Source organism: Melanerpes formicivorus, unplaced genomic scaffold, assembly GCF_026170545.1.
Source record: "Melanerpes formicivorus ecotype bairdi unplaced genomic scaffold, bMelFor1.0.p_v2 SCAF_34, whole genome shotgun sequence".
Classification (NCBI taxonomy): Eukaryota; Metazoa; Chordata; class Aves; order Piciformes; family Picidae; genus Melanerpes; species Melanerpes formicivorus.
The window spans coordinates 77,103-100,907 of NW_027142386.1; the positions used below are offsets into that span (position 1 = coordinate 77,103).

The 23,805-nt window shown below is 60.7% G+C and overlaps 1 protein-coding gene across 1 annotated transcript; it reads left to right on the forward strand.

Annotated features, from left to right (window-relative positions):
* Positions 1–2,101: 2,101 nt before the first annotated feature.
* BSG (basigin (Ok blood group)) lies at positions 2,102–23,210 on the forward strand. Its single transcript, XM_068156198.1, has 9 exons — positions 2,102–2,224; positions 7,076–7,423; positions 9,104–9,260; positions 13,235–13,323; positions 13,840–13,967; positions 15,367–15,640; positions 20,093–20,117; positions 20,400–20,470; positions 22,150–23,210. The coding sequence occupies exons 1-8, from the start codon at positions 2,143–2,145 to the stop codon at positions 20,455–20,457; spliced, it is 1,161 nt and encodes a 386-aa protein (XP_068012299.1). The 5' UTR covers positions 2,102–2,142; the 3' UTR covers positions 20,458–20,470; positions 22,150–23,210.
* The last annotated feature ends 595 nt before the right edge of the window (positions 23,211–23,805 follow it).

Below are 23,805 nucleotides of genomic sequence, written 5' to 3' on the forward strand. Positions count from 1 at the left end.
TGGCTGCACAGAGCTGTAGCAAATGGGTGCCTGATGGGTGCCTGGGGCCTAGTGGCTGCTCTCATGTGGGTGCAGCTGGGTGTGCCCTGAGCCCACAGGCCAGGACTGGCTGGGACATGTGAGCTTGCAGGGCTGTGGTGAGCTCCCAGCTGCCTGCTCCAGCCAAGGGGCATTGCCAGTCCCTTGTCTGACTCTGCTGGAGTGGGCAGGTCGGCTCTGCTGCCAGTTCCCTGGGGCTGTAGCAGGGATGAGACCTTGGCAGTCTGCCTCTGTGACCCCCATAGGGCCCCTGCACCTTGGGCAAAGCTCTGAGGAGTAAGGAGGAACATTCCCCTCACTTCCTCCAGGAGCCATGCAAAGAGGATCAGGCTCTGAGTGACACCTGGGCCCCACACGTGGCACACACATGTGCTTTGTTGCCTCAGGAAATGAGGTTAAAAGGTGAATAGGATTATTGTCACTTTATTCAGGCCTGGCAAACGGCTTCCAAGGTCAACCAGCCAGCAAAGAGCAGCAGCAAGCCCAGCTGCTGGCTCAAAGTCAGACCCCTCTTTATTCCTTGCTCCATGCACCCCCAGCAGCTCCTTCCCACCCTGGCTGGTCCCTGTGAATGCAGGGACCTGCAGGCAGGACTGCAAGGTCCCTGGCTCCTTGCAGCTGGTGACCCTCCTCGTTGCCCCCAGGATGCCCCCACGGACCCAGTGGCACCACGACCTATCCTGCATGGCCCTACCCTTGGCCCTGCAGAACTGGGCAGCCAGGCAGGACATGCTGGGGCCAGATACGGTGCTTGGGGTGGGAAGAAACGCTTCAGGAGGGTTCAGCAGCTCACAAGAGCCAGCAGATCCCTGCGGAGAGCACGGCAGGAGCTGGCGCCACCAGCCCCATTGTCTCGGCTCTTCCTGCCCCCCTGCCCAGCACCCCCGGCTGTGAGTGTTCCACCTGGCTCCCGGGGCTGGGTCAGCCGAGAGTCAGCTCCCGAGGTGGGGGAAGAGCTGCGGACAGAGCCACAGCTCTGCAGAGGTCCCCTTGCTCCAGCTGCCCCAGGGCCAAAGCGCCCACCCGTGCTCGGCCATCGCCTGCTGCGGCCTCTCGCCTTTATCAGGCAGCCCCAGCTGGGCTGGGCGCTGAGCTTCAGCATTTCCTGGCCTCAAGGGAAAGTGCAGCTCGGGCCCAGCTGCTGGGGCCAGGAGCTTTACCCGCACCACAGGTAGCCCTGGGGCCCTCTCTAGAGGCTGCTGCTGGTTTGTCTTGGCACAGGCCCCGCTGCTGCTCGCAGGAGCCATTGTCTCAGCCTCCCTCGCTGCGCTGAGGAGGCGCCGGCCAGTTCCCTTCCCACGTGTCCCGCTGCGGGGACGCAGGCGGCTCCGCGTCACCCCCGAGGGCCACAGCCTCCGGTACGGCCATGGCGGGGGCGAGGCGACTCCGGGCGGGCCCTGCCTGGGGACGTAAAAGCCACCCGGGGGTTTCCCCGTGCCTCTGCCCACCATGTGCCTTGCGAGGCTGCAGACGTGTAGGGCACAGCCCACTTCAGCATCTCGGTGTGGCTCCTGGGCGTGACTGTACTTCGCCTGGCCGGACCGTGCCGTGCCCGTGCCCGGCCGGTGGATCCCCGCCGCGGTGCTCCCCGCCATACCGCAGTATTCCTCGGCTTGGCGGGTGGAAACTCTCTCAAAGGTGTTTTTAACGGCAGCGAGGCCCCCGCCATCGCGGGCCGCACCTCTGCCCTGGCACATGCAGTCGTGTCCCCCCACCAGCAGCCTTCTGGTGCAGCGCGGAGCCGTCCCCAGTGCCGCTCCGATACCTTCGGCGTTCCCCCTCCGGTGCCCCGCCGCCGCTCCTCGCCCGCCGTCCCCTCTCCCTGCCTCCCCATTGGCTGTCCGCCCGCCCGGGGGGCGTGGCCGAGGAGGACCGGCCCGAACCGGCTCTACGCGCGGGGGGCTAGAAGGGGATGAAGGGCTCTGCCAGCTCTTCTCTCTGATTGGCCGCGCCGGGGTGGGTGGGACAACTCGTCGGAGCGGCCTGCGATTGGCCAAAGGGTGGCGATTGGGGCGTGGCCAGCCCTGGCCCCGCTCCCTCCGCGGTGGCCCGGCGCGGGGCTTATAGCGGGGCGGTGCGGCGGGACGCGGAGCGCGGGCGGAGATGGCGGCCGGCATGGTGGCACCGTGCGGGTTCCTGGCGCTTCTCCTCTTCAGCGGCATGGTCACCGGCGCCGCGGGGACAAGTACGGGATGGCTGGGGGGGGGGGGAAGCGGGGAGGGGGTGAGTTCGGCCGTACCGCGGCTCTCCGGGCGCTCCGGGGCCGTTTTAGGCCGTGAGGGCCTGAGGAGAGGTGGTGGGAAGAACGTCGAGGGGAGGCTGCCCGGGGAGGCCTTGCGGGGCTCTGAGGGAGGGAGTCTGGCTCTATAGGGGGATCCCTCCGGAGGGTTGGGGGCAGAGGGAGGTGCTTAGGGCGGTAGGGCTCCGCGGTGGGCCCGGGCGGCGCCGCCGGTGGCGGGGGTGAGGTGAGCAGTGCTGGAGCTGCCGCCGGTGGAGTCGCCGGAGCCGAGCAGGCGGCAGCGAGGGCGGCCTGCGGCGAGGCACGTCGCACGGCGGGCGGGCGGGGCCGGGGAGGGGCGGGCTAACCCGCGGGGCTCGGAGCGGAGCCGGTGAAGCGGCGCCGAGGGAGCCGGGCGAGCCCCTGCTGGAACCCGAGGATCGCCTGAGGCGGATCCCGGGCTCTGCTGGGAGCCTCGGCCGATCCCTTTAGCATCGCTTCCCCGGGGAAGGAGGAATGGAGCTGAGCTGTTTTTCCTCTAAGATACAAAATGAGGAATTTCTGTTTCTCGGAGTCGCTCCCTTGGGTATTTCCAGGGGGGCTTATGAGGAGCAAGAGATCTCGAGGCTTTAAAACCTCCAAGATGTTCACATGGTGCTTAAGTGGATAATCCCCTAATGAGGAGGAAACAATGCCTGCTTTTGGGCCGGGGCCATGGGTGATGAGGGGTGGGGAGCAGGGAATTGCAGGAGCCTGTTGTTGGGTCTTTGAGAGCCCAGCGTGCTGCGGTGTGCTCTGACTGCGGTGTCTCGCTGCTTGAGCTGGCATCGGAGCTTGGCGTCTGGGGTCACACACGCGCAAAGATGATGAGGATGATGGGTTTTTGCCCGGAGGACTCTTCAGTCCCTGGTTCAGACCTGGTGCAGGAGGTGCTGGTGGTGAAGTGAGTGGTAGGGTCTCGTTCCTGGCTCTTTAGCGTGTCGAGCACTCAAACTTTCGTAGCCCGTTTGTGGTGTCGAACTGACTTCGGTGTAGTTGAGCCACGGTCAGTGAATGGAGGTGAAAGAGCAGGAGGATTCCTGGAAATCAAAGGTAGTGACCAAAGTATCCACTCCCAGTGTTTCCTTGGGTTTTAATTCTGGGGGGTTAAGGCAGAGCCTTCTCCTAAACTTGATATTTTTGGGGTACAGTGTGAGTTTCATAAACCAACCCGAAGCTGCCCATGCCAGCTGCTGCCTCTGCCATCCTGCCTTGAGCCATCCCTCCTCTGAGGGATTGTCACACAATGAGATGTGGAGAAGGCTGTTTCTATCCTTGGTCTGAAAAGCCTCTGCTCTGCAGGCCTGTTGGTTGTGTAACCCTCGTGTCCTGCCCTGGCTGTAGGGCTCCTGGGCTCAGTGTGCCGTGAGCCACCGCGAGTCGCCATCGGTGACTCCTGGGCTTAGCAGAGCTGGGGACCGGAGGTGAAACCTCTCAGCAGTGGTTAGATTTTAGCCTCGTGGAACAGACTCCGGGAGAGGTGATCCCTTTAAACTGCAACTGGCAAAAAGGGTCGGAGCCTCAGCTATCCCCTTCTGAGGCCAAGAAACAAAGGTCAGGCCAGGGGGGGAGTGTTCGCTGTGGGTTGGAGCAGGCTCCTGCCAGGCTCGGCTGGTCCCTGGGTTCCAGACGCTGTTTACACCCTGGGGACTCCTCCTTCTGCTGGGTTAGGGGGAGGTTGTTTTTAAGTTTGAAGGTTACTCTGGAGAGCGTTATCTGGTCTTGTCTGCCTTCAGCGTTGTCCCCCTCCATCGGGCACAGCCCTGCACCCAGGAGAAGGCTGCTCAGAAGAACGTTTGGGGTCTGTGAGCTCAGCTCTCAGCCCCTCACCGTTTGGAAAACATCTGAGCCTCTGACTGATGGCAGCGTGGTGATGGTGCCTGTGCTCTTCTATCCCCTGGCTCTCTCATCAGCCCTGAGTGTTAGGATTTTGGTTGCCTGATCTGTTTTGGGGTGGGGGGGATGGGGGTGAGGGGAGGTTATTAATCCCACGTGAAGGCAGAAGGTGCTTGCAGCCTGTTTGAACTGCCCAAAGTGCCCTCTAACTCGGAGCAAATAACCTTGCCCCACCAGCATGTTTGGTCAGCTTGCAGTAATCACCTCCTATCTGCACACCTTCCTTGGGTCTTCCCCTCCACCAAGCTCCCCAGTTGGAAGCAGGTGGTGGTTAGAACGGGACAGGCTCTGACAAGTGCTGCTGCAGTCCACTCTGTGACTCTTGAGTGTTTTAATTGCAGGCCTGTGGTGGTAAAACCATCTGGCACAGGCAGGTTGGTTGTTCTGGGAGGGAAGCTGAAGAGTCTGAGGAAAGCTGGTGGTTACCCTCCCCATGTGCCTTTGGGGGGGGACCTCCATCATATCTCTTTAAGAGCTCAGCATCAACCTTCTAACAGTGGCTTGGGGTGAGGGTCAGGCCTTGCCTTCCTCAACCAGGTGTGTTTAGTCTTCCAGGCTTGTCAAGATTTTACTATGGAGAGCTCATTTTTCCCCTCTGAGAAATGCAGAGCTGATCTGTTTGGGGGCTCTTGAGACTCCCTCACTGGTGGTTTTCCTGGAGCTTCAGCAAACTGGGATTTGGAACCATGATTTGTTTCTCTGCTCACAAGAACTGGTGGTAGGATTCTGTGTTAAAACACCTCCAGACCCCCCCAAACCCACCCAAAATGCTCCCTCCCACCCCACCTCCGTCGTGCTTCTACCTCATGGTACTGATGTGGAGGGTTGGGAGGTAGTCCTGAGCTGTCAGTTCTGAGCAGCAGAGCAAATTAATTTCCTGGAAGCCCTCTTGGATGCTCTGGGAACCTGCTGTGGGCACATCTGAGGTGCAGTCTGTGCAGGAAGCGTGTTGCAAGCTTAATGAGTTCTTCCTAACTTGAGTTCTCCTTCGGCGCGCCTGGGGTTGAGTCACGTAAGTGACCCCGGCCCGCGGGTGATGGCTTTTCCTGAAGCAATGTTGCCAGAACCTCCCTTCCTGCCCCCTCCTCCCCCAAGAGTGGCTCCCGGGGGCCCTGCTGCGCTCCTGGCCGCGGTTTGGGCAGGCTGTGCCTGAGGGGTGGGGGGCTGCTGCTGGTCACGGTGGCCCTGCTGTGTTGGCTGGTAGCCTGAAGATGTTTGGCAGTGGAGCTTTCCACAGTCCAGTGCTTCAGGGATCCACCTTTGGACTGTCTTTGTTTTTGGAGAGCTGACTCCTCAGCCTCTGCCTGCGGGGGAGCAGCGCAGCTCCAGCCCGCCCCGCGGCTCCTCTCCTGCCCTTTCATCTGGCGATTGCTGAGTGAGCTCTGCAGACCTCCCTTGCCCTGAGAGCAGAAGTCTGATTTCACTGTGTGAGAGCCAGGTCCAGGCATCGTTCCCTCGCTGCCATGCCTCATCTCACACATTGTAAGACATTCCTCCCCTCCCTCTGCCCCCTCCAAAGAAGTTATCTTCATACTGTGCTTAAAATGTCTCTGGTGAGCAGAGCCCTGGAGCAAGTGTGAGCACAGGGCAGAGCAGTCCTCACAGCAGGGCCAGCACAGGGCAACACTGGCAGCACACTCTGTCCCCTGGGCAGCCAGAGGGGGGTACCCAGGACCCAGATTTTTCCCCCCCCCAGGTTATGGTCAACCAGCCTCAGGCTGGTTGATAGTAGGCTGAACATGAGCCAGCAGTGTGCCCAGGGGGCCAAGAAGGCCAAGGGCATCCTGGCCTGCAGCAGGAAGAGTGTGGCCAGCAGGAGCAGGGAGCTCATCCTGCCCTGTGCTCAGCACTGCTCAGGCCACACCTTGAGTCCTGTGTCCAGTTCTGGGCTCCTCAGGTTAAGAAGGACATTGAGAGACTTGAAGGTGTCCAGAGAAGGGCAACAAAGCTGAGGAGGGGTCTGGAGCACAGCCCTGTGAGGAGAGGCTGAGGGAGCTGGGGTTGCTTAGCCTGGAGAAGAGGAGGCTCAGGGGAGACCTTCTTGCTCTCTCCAACTCCCTGAAGGGAGGTTGTAGCCAGGTGGGGGTTGGTCTCTTCTCCCAGGCACCCAGCACCAGAACAAGAGGACACAGTCTCAAGCTGTGCCAGGGGAGGTTTAGGCTGGATGTTAGGAAGAAATTCTTCCCAGAAAGAGAGGCTGGCCACTGAGATGTGCTGCCCAGGGAGGTGGTGGAGTCCCCATCCCTGGAGGTAAGAGGAGCCTGGATGAGGCCCTTGGTGTCATGGTTGAGTTGATCAGATGGTGCTGGGTGATAGGTTGGACTGGATGATCTCCGAGGTCTTTTCCCAACCTGGTTAATTCTATGCGCAGCAAGGAGGGGATGGACACATTCAGAGCTTAGGGGCTGCTAAAACTAGGGGGGCGGGGGGGAGGCCAGCGGGGCGGGTGGACAAGCCCTTGCAACAAAACTCTGTTGCCCTTTTCACGCTGGGCTGAGGAATGCTGCGGGGCCGCCGTGGGGAGCTCCCTGCGGCGCTGCCTGCTGTGCCGCTGGCCCTCGCAGCGGGCAGGCGATGCCTCGGGGCGGGGGGTTCTTGTTTGAGCAGCGGAAGTCCCCTGTGCCGGTTTGCAGGGGGGTCACACGGGGTGGGGGTGACAGGGAGGGAGGGAGAGCATCGCTTGGGATCGTTGCCTCCCTCCAGCCCTGCGCGGCGCACGGGGAAGGGAGCGCAGAGCGCCGCGGTCTGAAGGCTTTCTTTGTGCGTGTGGCCTCCCCGCAGCGGCTGGACTCGTTTCCTTTTCGCCTCTTTTCTGCTTGTCGAGGGTGAGTTCTTTGCTTTGCACTAACACTTTGCACTAATCCCTCTCCCGTACCCGTGTAGCTGGTTTTATAAAGTCGCCTCTGTCTCAAAAGAGGCTGACTCAGGACAGCGTCGAGCTGCACTGCGAGGCGGTCGGCAGCCCCATCCCCGAGATCCAGTGGTGGTTTGAGGGCAACGACCCCAATGAGACCTATGCTCAGCTCTGGGATGGGGCACGGCAGGACCGTGTCAAAATCAACGCCACCTACAACCTGCACTCCACCAGCACCATCTCCATTGCCGACCTCACGGCAGACGACTCCGGCATGTACGAGTGCCGGGCCAGCAACGACCCCGACCGCAACCACTTGTCGAAGAGCCCCAAAGTCAAGTGGATCCGTTCCCAGGCAAACCTTTTTGTCATCCAACGTGAGTGGGCCCCTCCCGTCATCCCCCCTCACCCCCTCCCCGAGGGCCCCCCTCCTCCATGGGCACTCGCTGGCACATTAGTGTCGAGTCTCCTGCCGTGCTCACCCCTCCCCCTCACCGCACCCGTGTCCTGTGGCTTCCAAAGCTTCCCTCACCCCTCCCACCTTCCCCCCCCTCCCCTCCCCCCGTTGCCCTCAAGCTGTAGAACAGAGAAAGAGAGAGCTCCCACCCTCTGTCATCTCCCCTCACCACCTGTGACTCCACCTGAAACGGCCCTGCTCAAAAAGGGTTGTGGCTTCCCAAGCCGAAGGCCCTCCCGGCAATCCCTCAACCGGTGGTGGTGGTGGTGGTGTATTTTGTTTTTTGCCTCCTGGAGCCAAAGACCTGCAACGTTCCTGCTCCTTCCTGAGTGCTTCCAAATCCTGCTGCTGGCCTGCAGAACTGAGTCTTGATTCTGTGCCTAGACTCTGCCCTAACCACCACTGGCAAACTGGTCCTTTGCCCTGGCAGCTCGTCCAGCTCCTGCTCCGGTGACCGGCCCTGCTTTAAGCTCTGCTTTCCTGCTCGTTGCCACCTCAAGCTGTGGGGGAACAAAAGCTGCTTTGAGCCTCTGGATGCAACCGTTTTTGAAGTGGCCCTGTCTGTGTGCAGCAGTCCTGATGTAGTTGCTTGTCCTGTGGAAGTGACTCGTTTCCCTCTGCTTAGTGCTGGGGGGAGGGAGGGGAATGGGGGTGGGGAGGTGGGGGTCGAAGCTGGGGGGGGAGCTCATGGGTGGCTGCTTCCAGGGATGGAAAGCTGGGCTGGTTTGAGGGTGCCTTAACCTCCTGCTGAGGCCTTGGCACCCAGCCTGAAGGTAGCAGTGTGGCAGTCTGGTCAGCATGAACGTGGCAGGGAGCACAGAGCTCCAGCAGAGCCTCCTTCCAGTGGAGCTTGGGTGGGAGGGAAGAGCCAAGTGCCTGTCAGCATCCTGCAGAGTTGGCTCCTTCCAGGAGTTTTTGAGGTTGGGTGAAGGGTAGGAGCTGTGGTACCACCAGGGCTGTGTCACTGTGTTCTGGGGCTTCCTCCTATCAGGAGAAATGCCTGAGTCATCTTAGGTTGCATATTTTACTGCTGCTTGGCACGTGGAGGCCCAGGACCTTCTTGGAGCCATGGTTCTGTCTCTCCTGCCTGGAGGAATCTAATCTCTTGGGCTGACAGCTCACACACTGTCTGGTTGCTGCTCCTCATGACAGAGGGTCTCTGCTGCCATCCACCCATTTCATTCCTGGAGGTGTCTGGTGCTCAGTCTGGGGGGGGGGTGGTGGCTCCTAAACACAGAGAGCTCTGCTCTGCCCTTCAGAGCTTGACCTTTTCCATTGCTTATTGAACACTGCTGGGGCTGTGCCCATGGCAGGGCCAGCAGGAGGCTTGGAACTGTCCAGAGCACATGGCAGAGGGCCCTGCCTGTGCTGGGAGCAGCACAGGGGCACCAGCAGCTATCCCTAGGTGCAACCAGGCCTCAGTCACCTGGCTTTTGAGCTTCCTGTGCTGGTGTGGTGGGGAAACTGCCTGCAGAGGTAAGTGGAAGCTGTGAGAGGGCTGAGGAGCTGTGGGGTTGGCTGGCTGTGGGGAAGGCTCTCGGGTGGGCACACAGACCTCGAGTACCTCAGGTTAACTTGGCTTGAACTGTTTCAAATGCAGGTCCAGACATCAAGACTCAGGTGGCCATAGTTGCTGGCAAGCTGGTCCTCACCTGTAACATAAGTGGGCCCTACTCTGGCATCGAGGGCCACCGGTGGGTGCACGGGGACAAGGTCCTGAAGAGCGACGACGACTCAGACACTTCCACCAGCTACACGTGAGTGTGGGGCAGGGCCAGGGGGCAGCCTCAGCCTGGGGCCCAGGCTTTCTGCCAGAGGCACTCTGTCTCCTGCCAGCAGAACCCAAAGCTGAGTGCCTGCCCTCTTGCCTTGCACTTCAGGAGGTGGATCACAGAGTCAGAGAATGGTTTGGGGTTGGAAGAGACCTCTGAGGTTGAGTCCAACCTTCAACCCCACACCACCATGGCCATCAAACCCTGTCCCCAAGTGCCATGGCCACACATGCCTTGAACACCTCCAGGGGTGGATGAGGACTCCACCACCTCCCTGGGCAGCCTGTTCCAGTCCCTGACCACTCTTGCAGCAAAGAAATTTTTCCTCCTCTCCAACCTAACTCTCCCCTGGCACAGTCTGAGCTAAACACAGTTTTGGGAGGGCCCAAATTTCCTCCTTTATGGGGAGGAGGCAAAAGAGAGGAGAAATGGGAAGTTCCTAGTAAAAGAAGTTCTGCTGCTTCCTGTGTCTGCAGTGCTGAGCTGGGCTCAGCTGGCCTGTTGGGTGCAGCATGGCTGGGACTCCTAGAGCTGTTCCACAGAGCTCCTGGGGACCCCAGCTCTGGGCTGGGCATCAGCTCCCTGCTCCCCAGAGGCCATGTGTGGAACGAGAGACTCCAGCATGTGCTGTCCCTGCCTTTGGGGGTTATGTAACTTTCCAAAGTCCAACTGTTGTTAGGGAGCAGGCTGGGAAGCTGCCAACAGGGTATGGATGGTGCTCAGGAGGAAGGGTTTGAAACAGGTTTAGGCTGGACATCAGGAGGAAGCTCTTCACAGTGAGGGTGGTGAGATGCACTGAGGACACTGAGACACTGGAAGGTGTCCAGAGAAGGGCAATGAGGCTGGGGAGAGATCTGGAGCACAGCCCTGTGAGGAGAGGCTGAGGGAGCTGGGGGTGTTTAGCCTGGAGAAAAGGAGGCTTAGGGGAGACCACCTTGCTCTCTCCAACTCCCTGAAGGGAGGCTGTAGCCAGGTGGGGGTTGGTCTCTTCTCCCAGGCACCCAGCACCAGAACAAGAGGACACAGTCTCAAGCTGTGCCAGGGGAAGGTGAGGCTGGAGGTGAGGAGAAAGTTCTTCCCAGAAAGAATGTGCTGCCCAGGGAGGTGGTGGAGTCCCCATCCCTGGAGGTGTTCAAGAGGGGATTGGATGTGGCACTTGGAGCTGTGCTGTAGTTGTCAGGAGGTGTTGGGGCACAGGTTGGACTCGGTGAGCTCTGAGGTCTTTTCCAGCCTGGTTGATTCTATACTGGAAGAGGTTGCCCAGGGATGCAGAAGACATCCAAGGTCAGACTTAATGTGGCAGCCTGCTGTAGTTGCAGAGGTCCCTGCTGGCTGCAGGTGGGTTGGGCAGGATGCCCTTTGAGGCGGGGGGGTCCCTTCCAACCCGCTGTAGGGCCCGGGGCGGGCAGGGGCAGCGGGGGCCCCGGCCGCGCCGCCAGCACGCAGCCAGCCTTCCCCTTCTGCTTGCAGCCAGGGCCCAGCTGGCAGTGCCCCAGCAGCTGTGGAGGCATCATGTCCCTTTGTGTGGCAGTGCCGACGTGCCTGGCTCCCCATAGCAACAGGGAGCTGGGAGAGGATTAAAGTATTTATAACCCAGGCTCCCTCGCGTGACCTCAATTCCTTCCCCCCGCGCGTTTGGGGAGTGGGAAGCGCTCTGCACGGCAGAGCTCCACAAACAGCCTCTTGTCCCACCTCAGCTCGTGGGCACCAAACCTTGGCCTGCCCCTTTCCCTCCAGCAGGGATCACTGAGCTGCAGAATGAGATGTTTGTGTTAGGCTGCAGCCTAATCCGCTAAATCTCATTGTGGCAGCTTTGTGACCCCGGGGGCCAGGAGGAGAGGCTCTCCCTGCACGTGGAGCAGCCCAGCTTGGGGGGGGGGGGTGGTGGTTTGGAATAAACCAAACCTGATGTTTTAGAATAAACCAAACCAGGTTGGAAGAGACCTTCAAGATCATCACATCCAACCCACCCAAACAGCTAACCCATGGCACCAAGCACCCCAGCAAGTCTCCTCCTGAACACCTCCAGGGATGGTGACTCCACCACCACCTTGGGCAGCCCATTCCAATGGGCAATCACTCTCTCTGTATAGAACTTCTTCCTAACATCCAACCTGAACCTCCCCTGGTGCAGCCTGAGACTGTGTCCTCTTGTTCTGGTACTGGCTGCCTGGGAGAAGAGACCAACCCCCACCTGGCTCCAACCTCCCTTCAGGTAGTTGTAGAGAGTGATAAGGTCACTCCTGAGCCTCCTCCTCTCCAGGCTGAGCAACCCCAGCTCCCTCAGCCTCTCCTCACAGGGCTGTGTTCCAAGCCCCTCACCAACTTTGTTGCTCTTCTCTGGACTCATTCCAGCAAGTCAACCTCCTTCCTAACCTGAGGGGCCCAGAACTGGACACAGTACTCGAGGTGTGGCCTAACCAGTGCAGTGTACAGGGGCAGAATGACCTCCCTGCTCCTGCTGGCCACACTGTTCCTGATGCAGGCCAGGATGCCATTGGCCCTCTTGGCTGCCTGGGCACACTGCAGGCTCATGTTCAGCCTGCCATCGACCAGTACCCCCAGGTTCTTTGGGCCTGGGTTTCAGTGGGCTTCCCTCTGAACCCTTTGTCCTTCTTGGCCCCCATGAGTGGTGAGCTGCAGGGCTGGTGTCTGGCTGTGTCCTGGGTGGTGCACCTCAGGCCCTGGGCTCTGCTCTGTAGGGTGTGAGCTGCTTGCTTCAAGAGCCTGGGCTGGGAAGCTGCCTCCAGGGTATGGTTGGTGCTCAGGAGGAATGGTTTGAAACACAGGTTTAGGTTGGACAGCAGGAGGAAGCTCTTACCAGTGAGGGTGGTGAGATACATTGAGACACTTGAGTGTGTCCAGAGAAGGGCAGTGAGGCTGGGGAGAGGTCTGGAGCAAGGGGGTTGGAACCAGATGATCCTTGAGGTCTCTTCCAACCCCAACAGTTCTATGGCTCTAAGAAAGAGGAACATGGAGTTGGGCACTTCTGAAGGGTACCCAGGGCCCTGTGCCTGGAGAGGGTGTCCTGCTGCTCCTGGGTTTCCTCATCCAGCTAACAGTCCAGGTCTTGAGTAGTAGAGGCCCTGATGGCCTTGGCTTATGGGGGGGGAAAGCTGCTGGGTGTGGGGATCCAGGACACAAGGGAGGTCATTCTGCCCTGCACTCAGCACTGGTTAGGCCACAGCTTGAGTCCTGTGTCCAGTTCTGGGCTCCTCAGTTTGAGAAGGACATTGAGAGACTTGAAGGTGTCCAGAGAAGGGCAATAAGGCTGGGGAGGGGTCTAGGAGCACAGCCCTGTGAGGAGAGGCTGAGGGAGCTGGGGCTGCTTAGCCTGGAGAAGAGGAGGCTCAGGGGAGACCTTCTTGCTCCCTTCAACTCCCTGAAGGGAGGTTGTAGCCAGGTGGGGGTTGGTCTCTTCTCCCAGGCACCCAGCACCAGAACAAGAGGACACAGTCTCAAGCTGTGCCAGGGCAGGTTTAGGCTGGAGGGGAGAAAGAAATTCTTCCCAGAAAGAGGAATTGGCCACTGGAATGTGCTGCCCAGGGAGGTGGTGGGGTCCCCATCCTTGGAGGTGTTTGGGAGGGGACTGGATGTGGCACTGGGAACCATGGTTTAGTTAGTCAGGAGGTGCTGGGTGACAGCTTGGACTTGGTGATCCCTGAGGTCTTTTCCAACCTTGTTGATTCTGTGATTCCAAGATCAGGAGGTGTCAGTGATCCCCAGGCTTGGGGGAGGTGAAATGCTGCCCCATGCTCAGTGTGGGGGAGGGAAGGTGGAGAGCTGAGCTGCTGCAGGAAGATGATGGAATGGAAATAGCAGGGCTGGGATGGGAGAGAGTGCCTGGGGAGGGGATGGCTGAGGCTTCCAGGTGGTGTTCCATGGGTGTGGGGTTTGGTCTCTTGATGATGGGTGAGTCACTTGTGCTGATGGGTCATCTGCCATCCTGGTTTTGACAGGATTGAGGGGAATATGGAGGAGCACTCTGGTGTCTATGAGTGCATCTACAAAACAAACCCAGTGGTGAAAGCACAAGTGAATGTTTCAGGTAACTCCATGTTTTCTTCTGAGGAGGGGGAGCTCTGCTCTGCTGAGCATGTGGCTTTGGAGTCTTTCCAGTGCCTCCAAGAGCTGCTTCTAGCCCTTTATTGATAGGGCTGCAGGGCTCCTACACTGCTGCTGCCAGGCTTGCTCTGGCAGGCAGCTCTGTAAGGTCACCTCTTGGGCCTTGCATCGAATCAGCCTTCTGCTGTGGACATGCTCCCACAAGAAGAATGGGAGAGGAGTAATGCCTGGTGAACAAACCTTTCCTGAAGCAGCTCTGATGGGAGAGCTCTGAAAACCATGGGATGGGTTGGGTGGGAAGGGACCTTGGAGGTCACCTAGTTCCAACCTGCCTGCTGCGGGCAGGGACACGTCCTGCTAGAGCAAGCTGCTCAAAGAATGCCCAACAAGGGGGACAAACCTCTCAGTTTCTTCAAGGGGAGTCAGGGTCTGGTTTCTGGTGAGGTGAGCTGCAGGGGGTGCATCTCCCTGGGTCTGATTGTGATGTCTCTGGCCACAGTTGCACCACAAGTGACGGCGTACAAGAAGTCTGAGCACGGGAACGAGGGGGACACCGGCGTGCTGACCTGCAAGAGTGCCTCCTTCCCCCCTGTTGACTACTGGGTCTGGAGAAAAGCTGGTCAGGAGGTAAGAGGCTGCTGCTCTTCCCTCCCTGCTTCCCTGCACAGAGGTGGAGGGTCTCATCTGTGGGCAGCAGGGGTAGAGCAGTGGTCAGTGGTGAGGCCGCAGCCTGAGTACTCTGGGTTTGAGCCCCGCGCTCCAGGAAGGACCTTGAGGGGCTGGAGCAGGGCCAGACAAGGGCAATGGAGCTGGGGAAGGGGCTGGAGAACAGGGCTGGGGAGGAGCAGCTGGGATGGTGTGGTCTGGAGAAAAGGAGGCTGAGGGGAGACCTTATTGCTCCCTACAGCTTCCTCAAAAGGGGCTGCAGTGAGCTGTGGGTTGGTCTCTTCTAGGCTCAGGTGATAGGAGAGGGAATGGCCTGGAATTGTGCCAGGGGAGGATTAGGCTGGGGATGAGGAGCAATTTTTTTGCTGCCACAGTGGTCAGGGATTGGCACAGGCTGCCCAGGGAGGTGATGGAGTTCCCATCCCTGGAGGTGTTCAAGATGTGTGGCCATGGCACTTGGGGACAGGGTTTAATGGCCATGGTGGTGTTGGGTTGACAGCTGGACTTGAGCTTAGAGCTGTTTTGGCTGGAAGAGGACTTCATGATTCTATCCCAGCAGCTCCTAGCTCTTTCAAAGCAGCCTCCTCAGCACCCTGCTGAGGAGGGTTTCTGTAGCACTACAACCACAGGCTGAGAGCAGCTCTGAGAGCCCTTTCCATAGAATCAACAAGGTTGGAAAAGACCTCAGAGATCCTCAAGTCCAAGCTGTCACCCAGCACCTCCTGACTAACTAACCCATGGCTCCAAGTGCCACATCCAATCCCTTTTTGAGCACCTCCAGGGATGGGGACTCCACCACCTCCCTGGCCAGCACATTCCAGTGGCCAACGACTCTCTCTGGGAAGAACTTTCTCCTCACCTCCAGCCTAAACCTCCCCTGGCACAGCTTGAGACTGTGTCCTCTTGTTCTGGTGCTGGCTGCCTGGGAGAAGAGCCCAACCCCCACCTGGCTACAACCTCCCTTCAGGGAGTTGGAGAGAGCAATGAGGACTCTCCTGAGCCTCCTCTTCTGCAGGCTAAGCAACCCCAGCTCCCTCAGCCTCTCCTCCCAGGGCTGTGCTCCAGACCCCTCCCCAGCTTTGTTGCCCTTCTCTGGACACCTTCAAGTCTCTCAATGTCCTTCTCAAACTGAGGAGCCCAGAACTGGACACAGGATTCCAGGTGTGGCCTGAACAGTGCTGAGCACAGGGCAGGATGAGCTCCCTGCTCCTGCTGGCCCCCTGGGCACACTGCTGCCTCATGTTCAGCCTACTATCAACCACTCTCCCCAGGCCCCTCTCTGCCTGGCCGCTCTCAGCCGCCCTGTGGGCAGCGCTGCCTGGGCCGGCTGTGACTGTGCCTCCTCCCCCGCTCCCCGCAGCCCATCGCCAACGGCTCGGGCAGGTACATCATCAAGAGCAGCGGCAACAAGACCGAGCTGCGCATCCTGAAGCTGAGCATCGAGGAGGACACCGGCGACTACCACTGCAACGCCACCAACGCCTACGGCACCGGCGGCACCGCCCTCAGCCTGCGCGTCCGCAGCCGCCTGGCCGCCCTCTGGCCCTTCCTGGGCATCGTGGCCGAGGTGCTGGTGCTCGTCACCATCATCTTCATCTACGAGAAGAGGAGGAAGCCCGACGAGCTGCCCGACGGTGAGGGGGGGAGGGGGCTGGGGGCGGGGAGAGGGGGAGCTGCTGGACGGGGAGGGGAGGGAGTGCTGGATGGTAAGAGAGGAGTGCCAGACCGTAAGGGGAGGGGGCTGCTGGTGCTGGATGGTGAGGGAGGGAGGGGGCTGCCAGACGGTAAGGGGAGGGAGTGCCAGACTGTAAGGGGAGGGGGCTGCTGGACGGGGGGGGGGGGGGAGAGCTGCCGGTGCTGGACAGTAAGGGAGAAAGAGTGCTGGGCAGTAGGGGGAGGGGAGGGAGTGCCAGACCGTAAGGGGAGGGGGCTGCCCGTGCCGGACGGGCAGAGGGGAGGGCTGCCAGTGCTGGACGGTGAGGGAGGGAGGGGGCTGCCAGACGGTAAAGGGAGGGAGTGCCAGACCGTAAGGGGAGGGGGCTGCTGGATGGGGAGGGGCGAAGGGGGCTGCTGGATGGGGAGGGGAGGGAGTGCTGGACGGTAAGATAGGAGTGCCAGACCGTAAGGGGAGGGGGCTGCCGGACGGGGACAGGGGGAGAGGGCTGCCGGACGGGGAGGGGAGGGAGTGCTGGACGGTAAGAGAGAAGGAGTGCCAGACCGTAAGGGGAGGGGGCTGCCGGACGGGGACAGGGGAGAGGGCTGCCGGACGGGCACGGGGGAGGGCTGCTGGAGCTGGACGGTAAGGTTGGGGTGGGCCGGACGGTAAGAGGTGCCGGGCAGGGAAGCCGCTCAGGAGAGAGTCCCAAGTGACCTCCAGGGTGCGGCTGAGATCTTCCTGTTGAGAGCTTTGTCGGGTGGGGGTTGGAGGTGCTGGGGGCTCCAAGTCTTAGGGGTGCTGGTGCCTCAGCATTCTGGAGAGAGCAAGTGGCTCATAGGGTGCAGCTGTAGGGTTCCTGTGGAGAGCTTCATCAGATGGATCTGAGGTGCTGGGGCCTCAAAGCCTTAGAGGTGCTGGGGCTCAGTCTTTGTGGAGAGAGCAAGTAGCTTGTAGGGTGCAGCTGAGATGTTCCTGCAGAGAGGATCATCACAGGGAGGTTAGGGGTGTTTGGGCTCAGTCTTCCTGGAGAGATCCAACTACCTTGTAGGGTGCAGCCAAGATGTTCCTACAGAGAGCTTCATCAGGTGGAGCTTAGAGGTTCTGGGCCTCAGTCTTCCTGGAGAGAGCAAGTAGCTTGTAGGGTGCAGCTGAGATGTTCCTGCAGAGAGCTTCATCAGGTGAATCCTTGAGGTGCTGGGGCTCAGCCTTTCTGAAGATACCAAGTAACTTGAAGCTCTCCACAGGAGCAGCTCAGCTGCACTCTACATCAGATGGATCTGAGGTGCTGGGGCCTCAAAGACCTTAGAGGTGCTGGGGCTCAGTCTTTCTGGAGAGAGCAAGTAGCTTGTAGGGTGCAGCTGAGATGTTCCTGCAGAGAGGTTCATCAGATGGAGCTTAGGGGTGTTGGGGTTCAGTCTTTCTGGAGAGACCAAGTACCTTGTAGGGTGCAGCTGAGATGTTCCTGTGGAGAACTTGATCAGATGGATCTGAGGTGCTGGGGCCTCAATATCTTTCTGGAGAGACCAAGTAACTTGTAGGGTACAGCCAAGATGTTCCTGTGGAGAGCTTCACCACTTGGAGGTTAGAGGTGCTGGGGTTCAGCCTTTGTGGGGGCAGCCAAAATACTCAGGTTGCATCAAATTGGAAGGGAGCCTCCAAGGGTGTCTTGTCCAACCCCCCCTGCAGTCAGCAGGGACACTCCCAACCAGAGCAGGTTGCCTAGGGCCACATTGAGTCTGATCCTGAGCATCTGCAGGGCTGGAGCCTCCACCACCTCCCTGGGTGAACCTGTCCCAGCCTTTCCCTGCCCTCAGTGTGAAGGATTTCCTTCTTAGGTCCAACTTAAACCTGCCCTGCTGCACTTCCAAACCATTGCCCCTGGTCCTGTCCTGGGGAGAGCTCCCATCAGCTGGGTGTTAGTTTGAGGCTTGCTGCTCAGGGCACTTCCAAAACCCTGGGGTAGCCTTTACCATGCCCCAGAGCCAGGAAGCTGCCAGTGATTGCAGCAGGGTTTGTGCCAGCCCTGGGGCAGAGCTGTGCCTTGGATCTTGCAGCCAGATAAGATGGAGCCCAGGTCAGCCTGACCCTTTGTCTCAGCAGCTGCTCTGCACTCAGCTTGAGGGCTTCAGAATGGAGTCTCCAGGACGGGGCTGCCTCTGGCAGCTCAGAAGCTGATTCCTGAAGAGCTTTGCTGCTGCCTGCCTGGGGGGGGCCCTGTGTCAGTGGCTCCACAGGCCTGAGCTTAGCTGACTTCAGGTGCAGGTGGAGGATCTGTTTGGGATCTTCAGGCCCTCACATCCTGACCCCCAGAGCCCGGAGCTATCTGTTCATCTGCTCTGGAAGCATCGGCTCCTCCCTTTCCTTATCTGGGGATCTGCATTGTGTTGGCCCAGCTGCCCCTCCCCTATCTGATCCCGGGAACAATGAAGTGTAAATGCTCGGCATCCTTCCTGCCCAGGGCCCTCAGCCCCCTGCGGGGACACACACAGCTCCAGCAGGATGAGTGCTGTGAGGTGCAGCAGAGGGGCTGGAAGCAGATCCCCCTCCCCTGGCTGCAGGGCTTGGGCTGCTCTGCTCACAGCAGCTCCAGGAGCAGATGCTTTGCCCTCAGACATCCCTGGCTGAAGGGAGAGGACTTCTCTAGGATCATAGAATGAGGGTTGGAAGGGACCTCAAGGCTCAGCCAGCTCCAACCCCCCTGCCATGGCCAGGGACACCTCACACCACAGCAGGTTGCTCACAGCCACCTCCAGCCTGGCTGCAAACACCTCCAGGCAGGAGGCTTCCACCACCTCCCTGGGCAGCCTGTGCCAGGCTCTCACCACCCTCCTGGGGAACAACTTCTTCCTAATAACCAATCTGAACCTCCCCACTTCTAGCTTTGTTCCATCCCCCCCAGTCCTATCCCTCCCTGACCCCCTCACAAGTCCCTCCCCAGCTTTCTTGGAGCCCCCTTCAGATCCTGGAAGGCCACAATTAGGTCTCCTCAGAGCCTTCTCCTCTCCAGGATGTTGTAGCTGCATCTTCCAGCCAACAAAACCCTTCCCAGCCTTCAGCCTGTGTGCAGGGATCTGGTTTCTGATGCCATCAGCCTGCTGCAGGTCAGAGCTGCAGCAGATGAAGACAGGATGTGTGTCCTGGGGTTCTGATGCTGCTTGGCCAGGGCTCTCCAGCCTGGCTGCTTGTGGGTGAGGGTACAGCATCACAGCTGGCTGGCAAGCACACAGCTTTGTGCTTTCCTGCTGTGAAGTGGCTCTCTCTCTCTCCCTGAAAGTCCCTTTGCCCCCTTGGGAGGGGAGGGGGCAGTAAGGCACAGCTTGGACAGATGTTGTCCCTGCTGGTGTGTGGTGGTGAGCTGGCTGCTCCCTGTGAGGCAGGCTGGGGGGAGTCTGACTCCTGTGTGCTCTGATGTCCTTGCTGGTGTTACCTTTCCACTCTTCCCTCCTCTGCTGCTGGCTGCCACCTTGCATGGTAAGTAGGGGATAGCTGCAGCCATGCCTCCATCTGTCCTCTCCCCAGCTGTGTGCAGGTCTTGGGGCAGCCCCAGTGCTCCCAGCCTGTGTGAGGGGAGCCTGGGAAGCCTCCTTCTGGCGGGGGGGACAAGTTGCAAGGAGCTGGTGAGAGGCCCCAGGGCTTGGCACGTGTTGGCAGAGGTTCTCTTAGCTGTAGTGAGTGTGGGGTTGTGTGTTCTGGTTTCCTGCAGTGCTGGGAGGGAGGAGGCTGTCCTCCTCCTCCTCCTGCTGCTGAAATCCTCCCTCCTGGAGCATCCTCTCTGGGGTCCCCTTAGCTCAGTGTGGAAGTCTGGGCTCTGGTGGTGCTGCAGGGTGGGGGCTGTGGCTGCTGTGGACCTGTGGCTCTCCCCCAGGTGGTGGAAAGGCTGCCTGGGGAGCAGAGGGTGCAGAGGGTGCCAGTATTGACCAGGCTTCACCTCCCAGCAGTGCTGCTGCAGGGGCTGCCTGGCTGCTGCCCTCTGGGGCTGTCGGGCTGTGGCCTGAGGCTTCACGAGGGGCCAGACCTGACCTCTCCTGCCAGGGGTTGAGGTGGTGGTGGCTCTGCTCTCCTCCCAGGTGGGAGGTGTGGTGGTGAGTCTCCTCCTGCCAGCCAAGCTCCCCCTGGGCCAGCAGAAGCAGCTGCCTGCCAGGGGCTGGTGTCTTAGCTTTGTGCCTTGTCTAAACTTGGCCCAGGAGCAGCTGAAAGCTGGGGCAGGGCTGGTGGTGCCCTGGTGAGAAGCAGGCCCTGGTGAAACAAGAGCCCCTGTGGCTGGGGTGACCTTTTGGGTGCAGTGCTGTGCAGGCAGCAGTATCCCAAGTGTCTGTAAGCTGCCTGGCATGCAGCCCCCAGAGGGCTCAGTGTGGCTCTGGGTCACTCTGGACGTGCTCTGCCCTGATGCTGTTTGTTCTTTCTTTCCATGCTCGCCCTGACTGTGAAGATGATGATGGAGGTTCTGCCCCACTGTGAGTAGCCTGCTGCTTCCTCTCTAGCCAGATCTGCCCTGCTACCACCTGGGGAATCCCCTCTGCTGAGGGAATGCCAGGGAGGGGGTGGCTCACTGGGTGGGGGGCTTGCCCCCCGTGGGTGGTTTGATGTCTGTGGGGTGGCTCCGTGTCTGAGTGACTCTGCCCTGGTAACTGATCTCATCTTGGCCATCACCTGGATCTGAATGACACCAGTGGGGTGGGGGGGAGAGGCTCTGGGTGGGCTTCTCCCTTCCTCACTGCCCCTCCTCCTCGTTGCAGGAAGAGCAATGCCACCAACCACAAGGACAAGAACGTCCGCCAGAGAAACGCCAACTGAGAGCGGGAGCCAGGTGAGTGCTGTGCCCAGGGGCAGCTGCTCTCTGCCTGCTCTTCACCCCTCCCAGTGCCCAGGGTGCCCAGACCTGGCTGGAGCTCTGCCCTAGCAGGGCCTCAGGCCCAGCTGCAGGCCCTGTCTCTGCAGAGGGGCTCCTTGGGAGGAGCAGCCACGCTCCTGCCCCAGCCTCATCCCGCAGCACCTGGGGAGAGGGGAGGGAAGGGCTGCCCTGGAGCTCAGGCATGGACCATGAGGAGCCCTGTGGGAACCTGCCAGGGCTGCTGGGAGTGCCTCTGGGGGTCAGCAGTGTGGCCCCTGCCCAGGCAGAGCAGGGGAAGAAAGTGCTGGACTCTGCTGCAGGGGGCTGGGGCCCTGGGGGGGGAAAGGGGGCTGGCCCTGGGGCAGGAAGAGGGGGCTGGCTTTGGGGGGCTAGGGCCCCTGGGGAGGAAGGGGGGGCAGGCTTTGGGGGGCTAGGGCCTCTGGGGCAGGAAGGGGGGGCAGGCTTTGGGGGGCTAGGGCCTCTGGGGCAGGAAGGGGGGGCTGGCCCTGGCACAGGAGGGGGGGGCTGGCTTTGGGGGCTAGGGCCCCTGGGGCAGGAAAGGGGGGCTGGCTTTGGGGGGCTAGGGCCTCTGGGGCAGGAAGGGGGGGCTGGCCCTGGCACAGGAGGGGGGGGCTGGCTTTGGGGGCTAGGGCCCCTGGGGCAGGAAAGGGGGGCTGGCTTTGGGGGGCTAGGGCCTCTGGGGCAGGAAGGGGGGGCTGGCTTTGGGGGGCTAGGGCCCCTGGGGAGGAAGGGGGGGCTGGCTTTGGGGGGCTAGGGCCCCTGGGGCGGGAAGAGGGGGCTGGCTTTGGGGGGCTAGGGCCCCTGGGGCGGGAAGGGGGGGCTGGCTTTGGGGGGCTAGGGCCCCTGGGGCAGGGAGAGGGGGCTGGCTTTGGGGGCTAGGGCCCCGGGGGCAGGAAGAGGGGGCTGACTTTGGGGGGCTAGGGCCTCTGGGGCAGGAAGAGGGGGCTGGCTTTGGGGGGCTAGGGCCCCTGGGGCAGGAAGGGGGGGCTGGCTTTGGGGGGCTAGGGCCCCTGGGGCGGAAAGGGGGCAGGCTTTGGGGGGCTAGGGCCCCTGGGGCAGGAAGAGGGGGCTGGCTTTGGGGGCTAGGGCCCCTGGGGCAGGAAGGGGGGGCTGGCTTTGGGGGGCTAGGGCCTCTGGGGCAGGAAGGGGGGGCAGGCTTTGGGGGGCTAGGGCCTCTGGGGCAGGAAGGGGGGGCAGGCTTTGGGGGGCTAGGGCCTCTGGGGCAGGAAGGGGGGGCTGGCTTTGGGGGGCTAGGGCCTCTGGGGCAGGAAGAGGGGGCTGGCTTTGGGGGGCTAGGGCCCCTGGGGAGGAAAGGGGCTGGCTTTGGGGGGCTAGGGCCCCTGGGGAGGAAAGGGGCTGGCTTTGGGGGGCTAGGGCCTCTGGGGCAGGAAGAGGGGGCTGGCTTTGGGGGGCTAGGGCCCCTGGGGAGGAAGGAGTGCTGGCCCTGGGGGCTGAGGCCCCGGGGGTGAAGGGCTGGTGGCTCCTCCCCTAGGCTCAAGCAGGAGCCAAGTCCTAGCCCCCAGCTTTGACCCTGTCCAGCTCCCTGCAGCGCAGCTGAGCCACGCTGCTCCAGCTGAGCTGATCTCACTGCTCTCTCTCTCTCTCTTTCTCTCTTTGTCCCCTGCTGCTGCCAGGTGATCTGTAGATGAAGAACTCCTCTGGACAGTTTTATTTCCTTCTAATTTGTTGGGTTTGGGGTTTGTTGGGGTTGGTTTTTGGGGGTGGGGGTGGGTAGGGTGGGGTTAAAATAGCACCAGGAATCCTTTTTAGTGTGTCCTTGCAATTCAGTTGCTTCACTTTCTGAGGAAACCTTTTAAGTTGTAGAATCTAAAATCCACTTTTTTTCCCCCCCCCCCTCCCTCCCTTCCCCTTCCCCCTTTTTATTTTAATAAAAAAAAGGAGTTCTGGGAGGGTTTTTTCCCTCCTCCCTCCCCCCCCCATAAATGTAAGCCCCTGACCCTGGGTAGTGTCACTGGCTGGCTCTCTCCTAGGTTCTCTCTGTTGGTGCAGAGAGGGGGGGGGGAGGGAAAATCATCTTCTCCCCTAGCTCTGGGGAGATCAGAGTGTGCTGGGCAGGGCTGTCCTGACCTCCCCTCCCTTGCTCTGCCACCCTGCCCCCACCTCTGGGACCTGCCTGCCACTGTCCCTGGCCCCCTCTGCTCCCCCTGCCTTGCTGGGCAGGGGGCTGGGGGAGAGGCTGTGCTCTGGGGAGAGCCTCTGCAGGTAACCTGGCTTGCCCCAAGGGGGTTAGGAGGGGGTTGTGCATCTCCTACCCGAGCAAGGCTGCACCTTTCCTGGTGGGGGGGGGGGTGGCACCTGTCCTGTAAGGGCCACCCTGCCTGCCTGTGCCACTCCCCCTGCCCTGCTGCCATCCAGCTCCTTCCTGAGCCTCCCCTCAGTGAAACACCCACCCAGGAGCTGGGCTGGGGGGGGAGAGATCCAGCTGCTCCTGGTGGCTTTGCCAAGGTTTCTGCTGGAGCTGCTGCTTTGGGTAGGGGCAGGGTGAAGAGGGGATGGTGGTAGTGGGGTGGGGGGAGGGGGACACAAGTCCCAGCCTCTTTTGTTCTGGAGCCATCAGGATGTGACAGGAGCCTGAGAGCAGCTGAATGCTCAGTGGAGTCTAACACCTTCCTTGCTGGGTAGCTTTGAGCTGTTCCATCTGTAACACTTCACCAATAAAGATGATTCCTCTCTCTCTTTGTCTCCTTTTATCCACCTCTGTACTTTGGTCTCTTCTCCTCCTGGCAAGGACCCCACTCCCCCCTCACCCCCCACCAAGTGCCTGACCTGCTGACTCATTTCACAGCTCCTTGTGTCTCACTCTGCTGCCAGCTCTGCCTCTGCTTTAATCACCCCAAGTGCTTTGCAGCTCCAGGAGAGCTGCTCAAGCCCTTGGGGAAAGGGAGGCAGGCAAGTGGTGCTGCCCTGCCCTGGAAGAGCTCCACCCCCCAAGAGCTCAACCTCTTGGGGGTTGGAAGGGCAGAAGCTTGGCCCCAGCCACCCCCAGGGGCACTGCAGCTCTTCTCTAGGCAGCTCTTTATTCCTTCCCCCTTGCTCTTTCCTGGGTGGGGTGAGGGGGGTGGAGAGGAGGGAGAGCTGAGGTGTGTGCCTGCAAGGAGGGGGTGAGGAGTCCCCTTCCTGCTGCCAGCAGGGAGGCTCTGCCCAGGCTGCTGAGCAGTGGAACCTTGCAGCCAACCACTTGAAGGTGCGGGGAAGGGGCACAGGGCTCTGACTGCAGGGCTGCAGCCCTGCAGTCAGAGCCCTGTGCCCCTTCCCTGCACCTTCCTGGG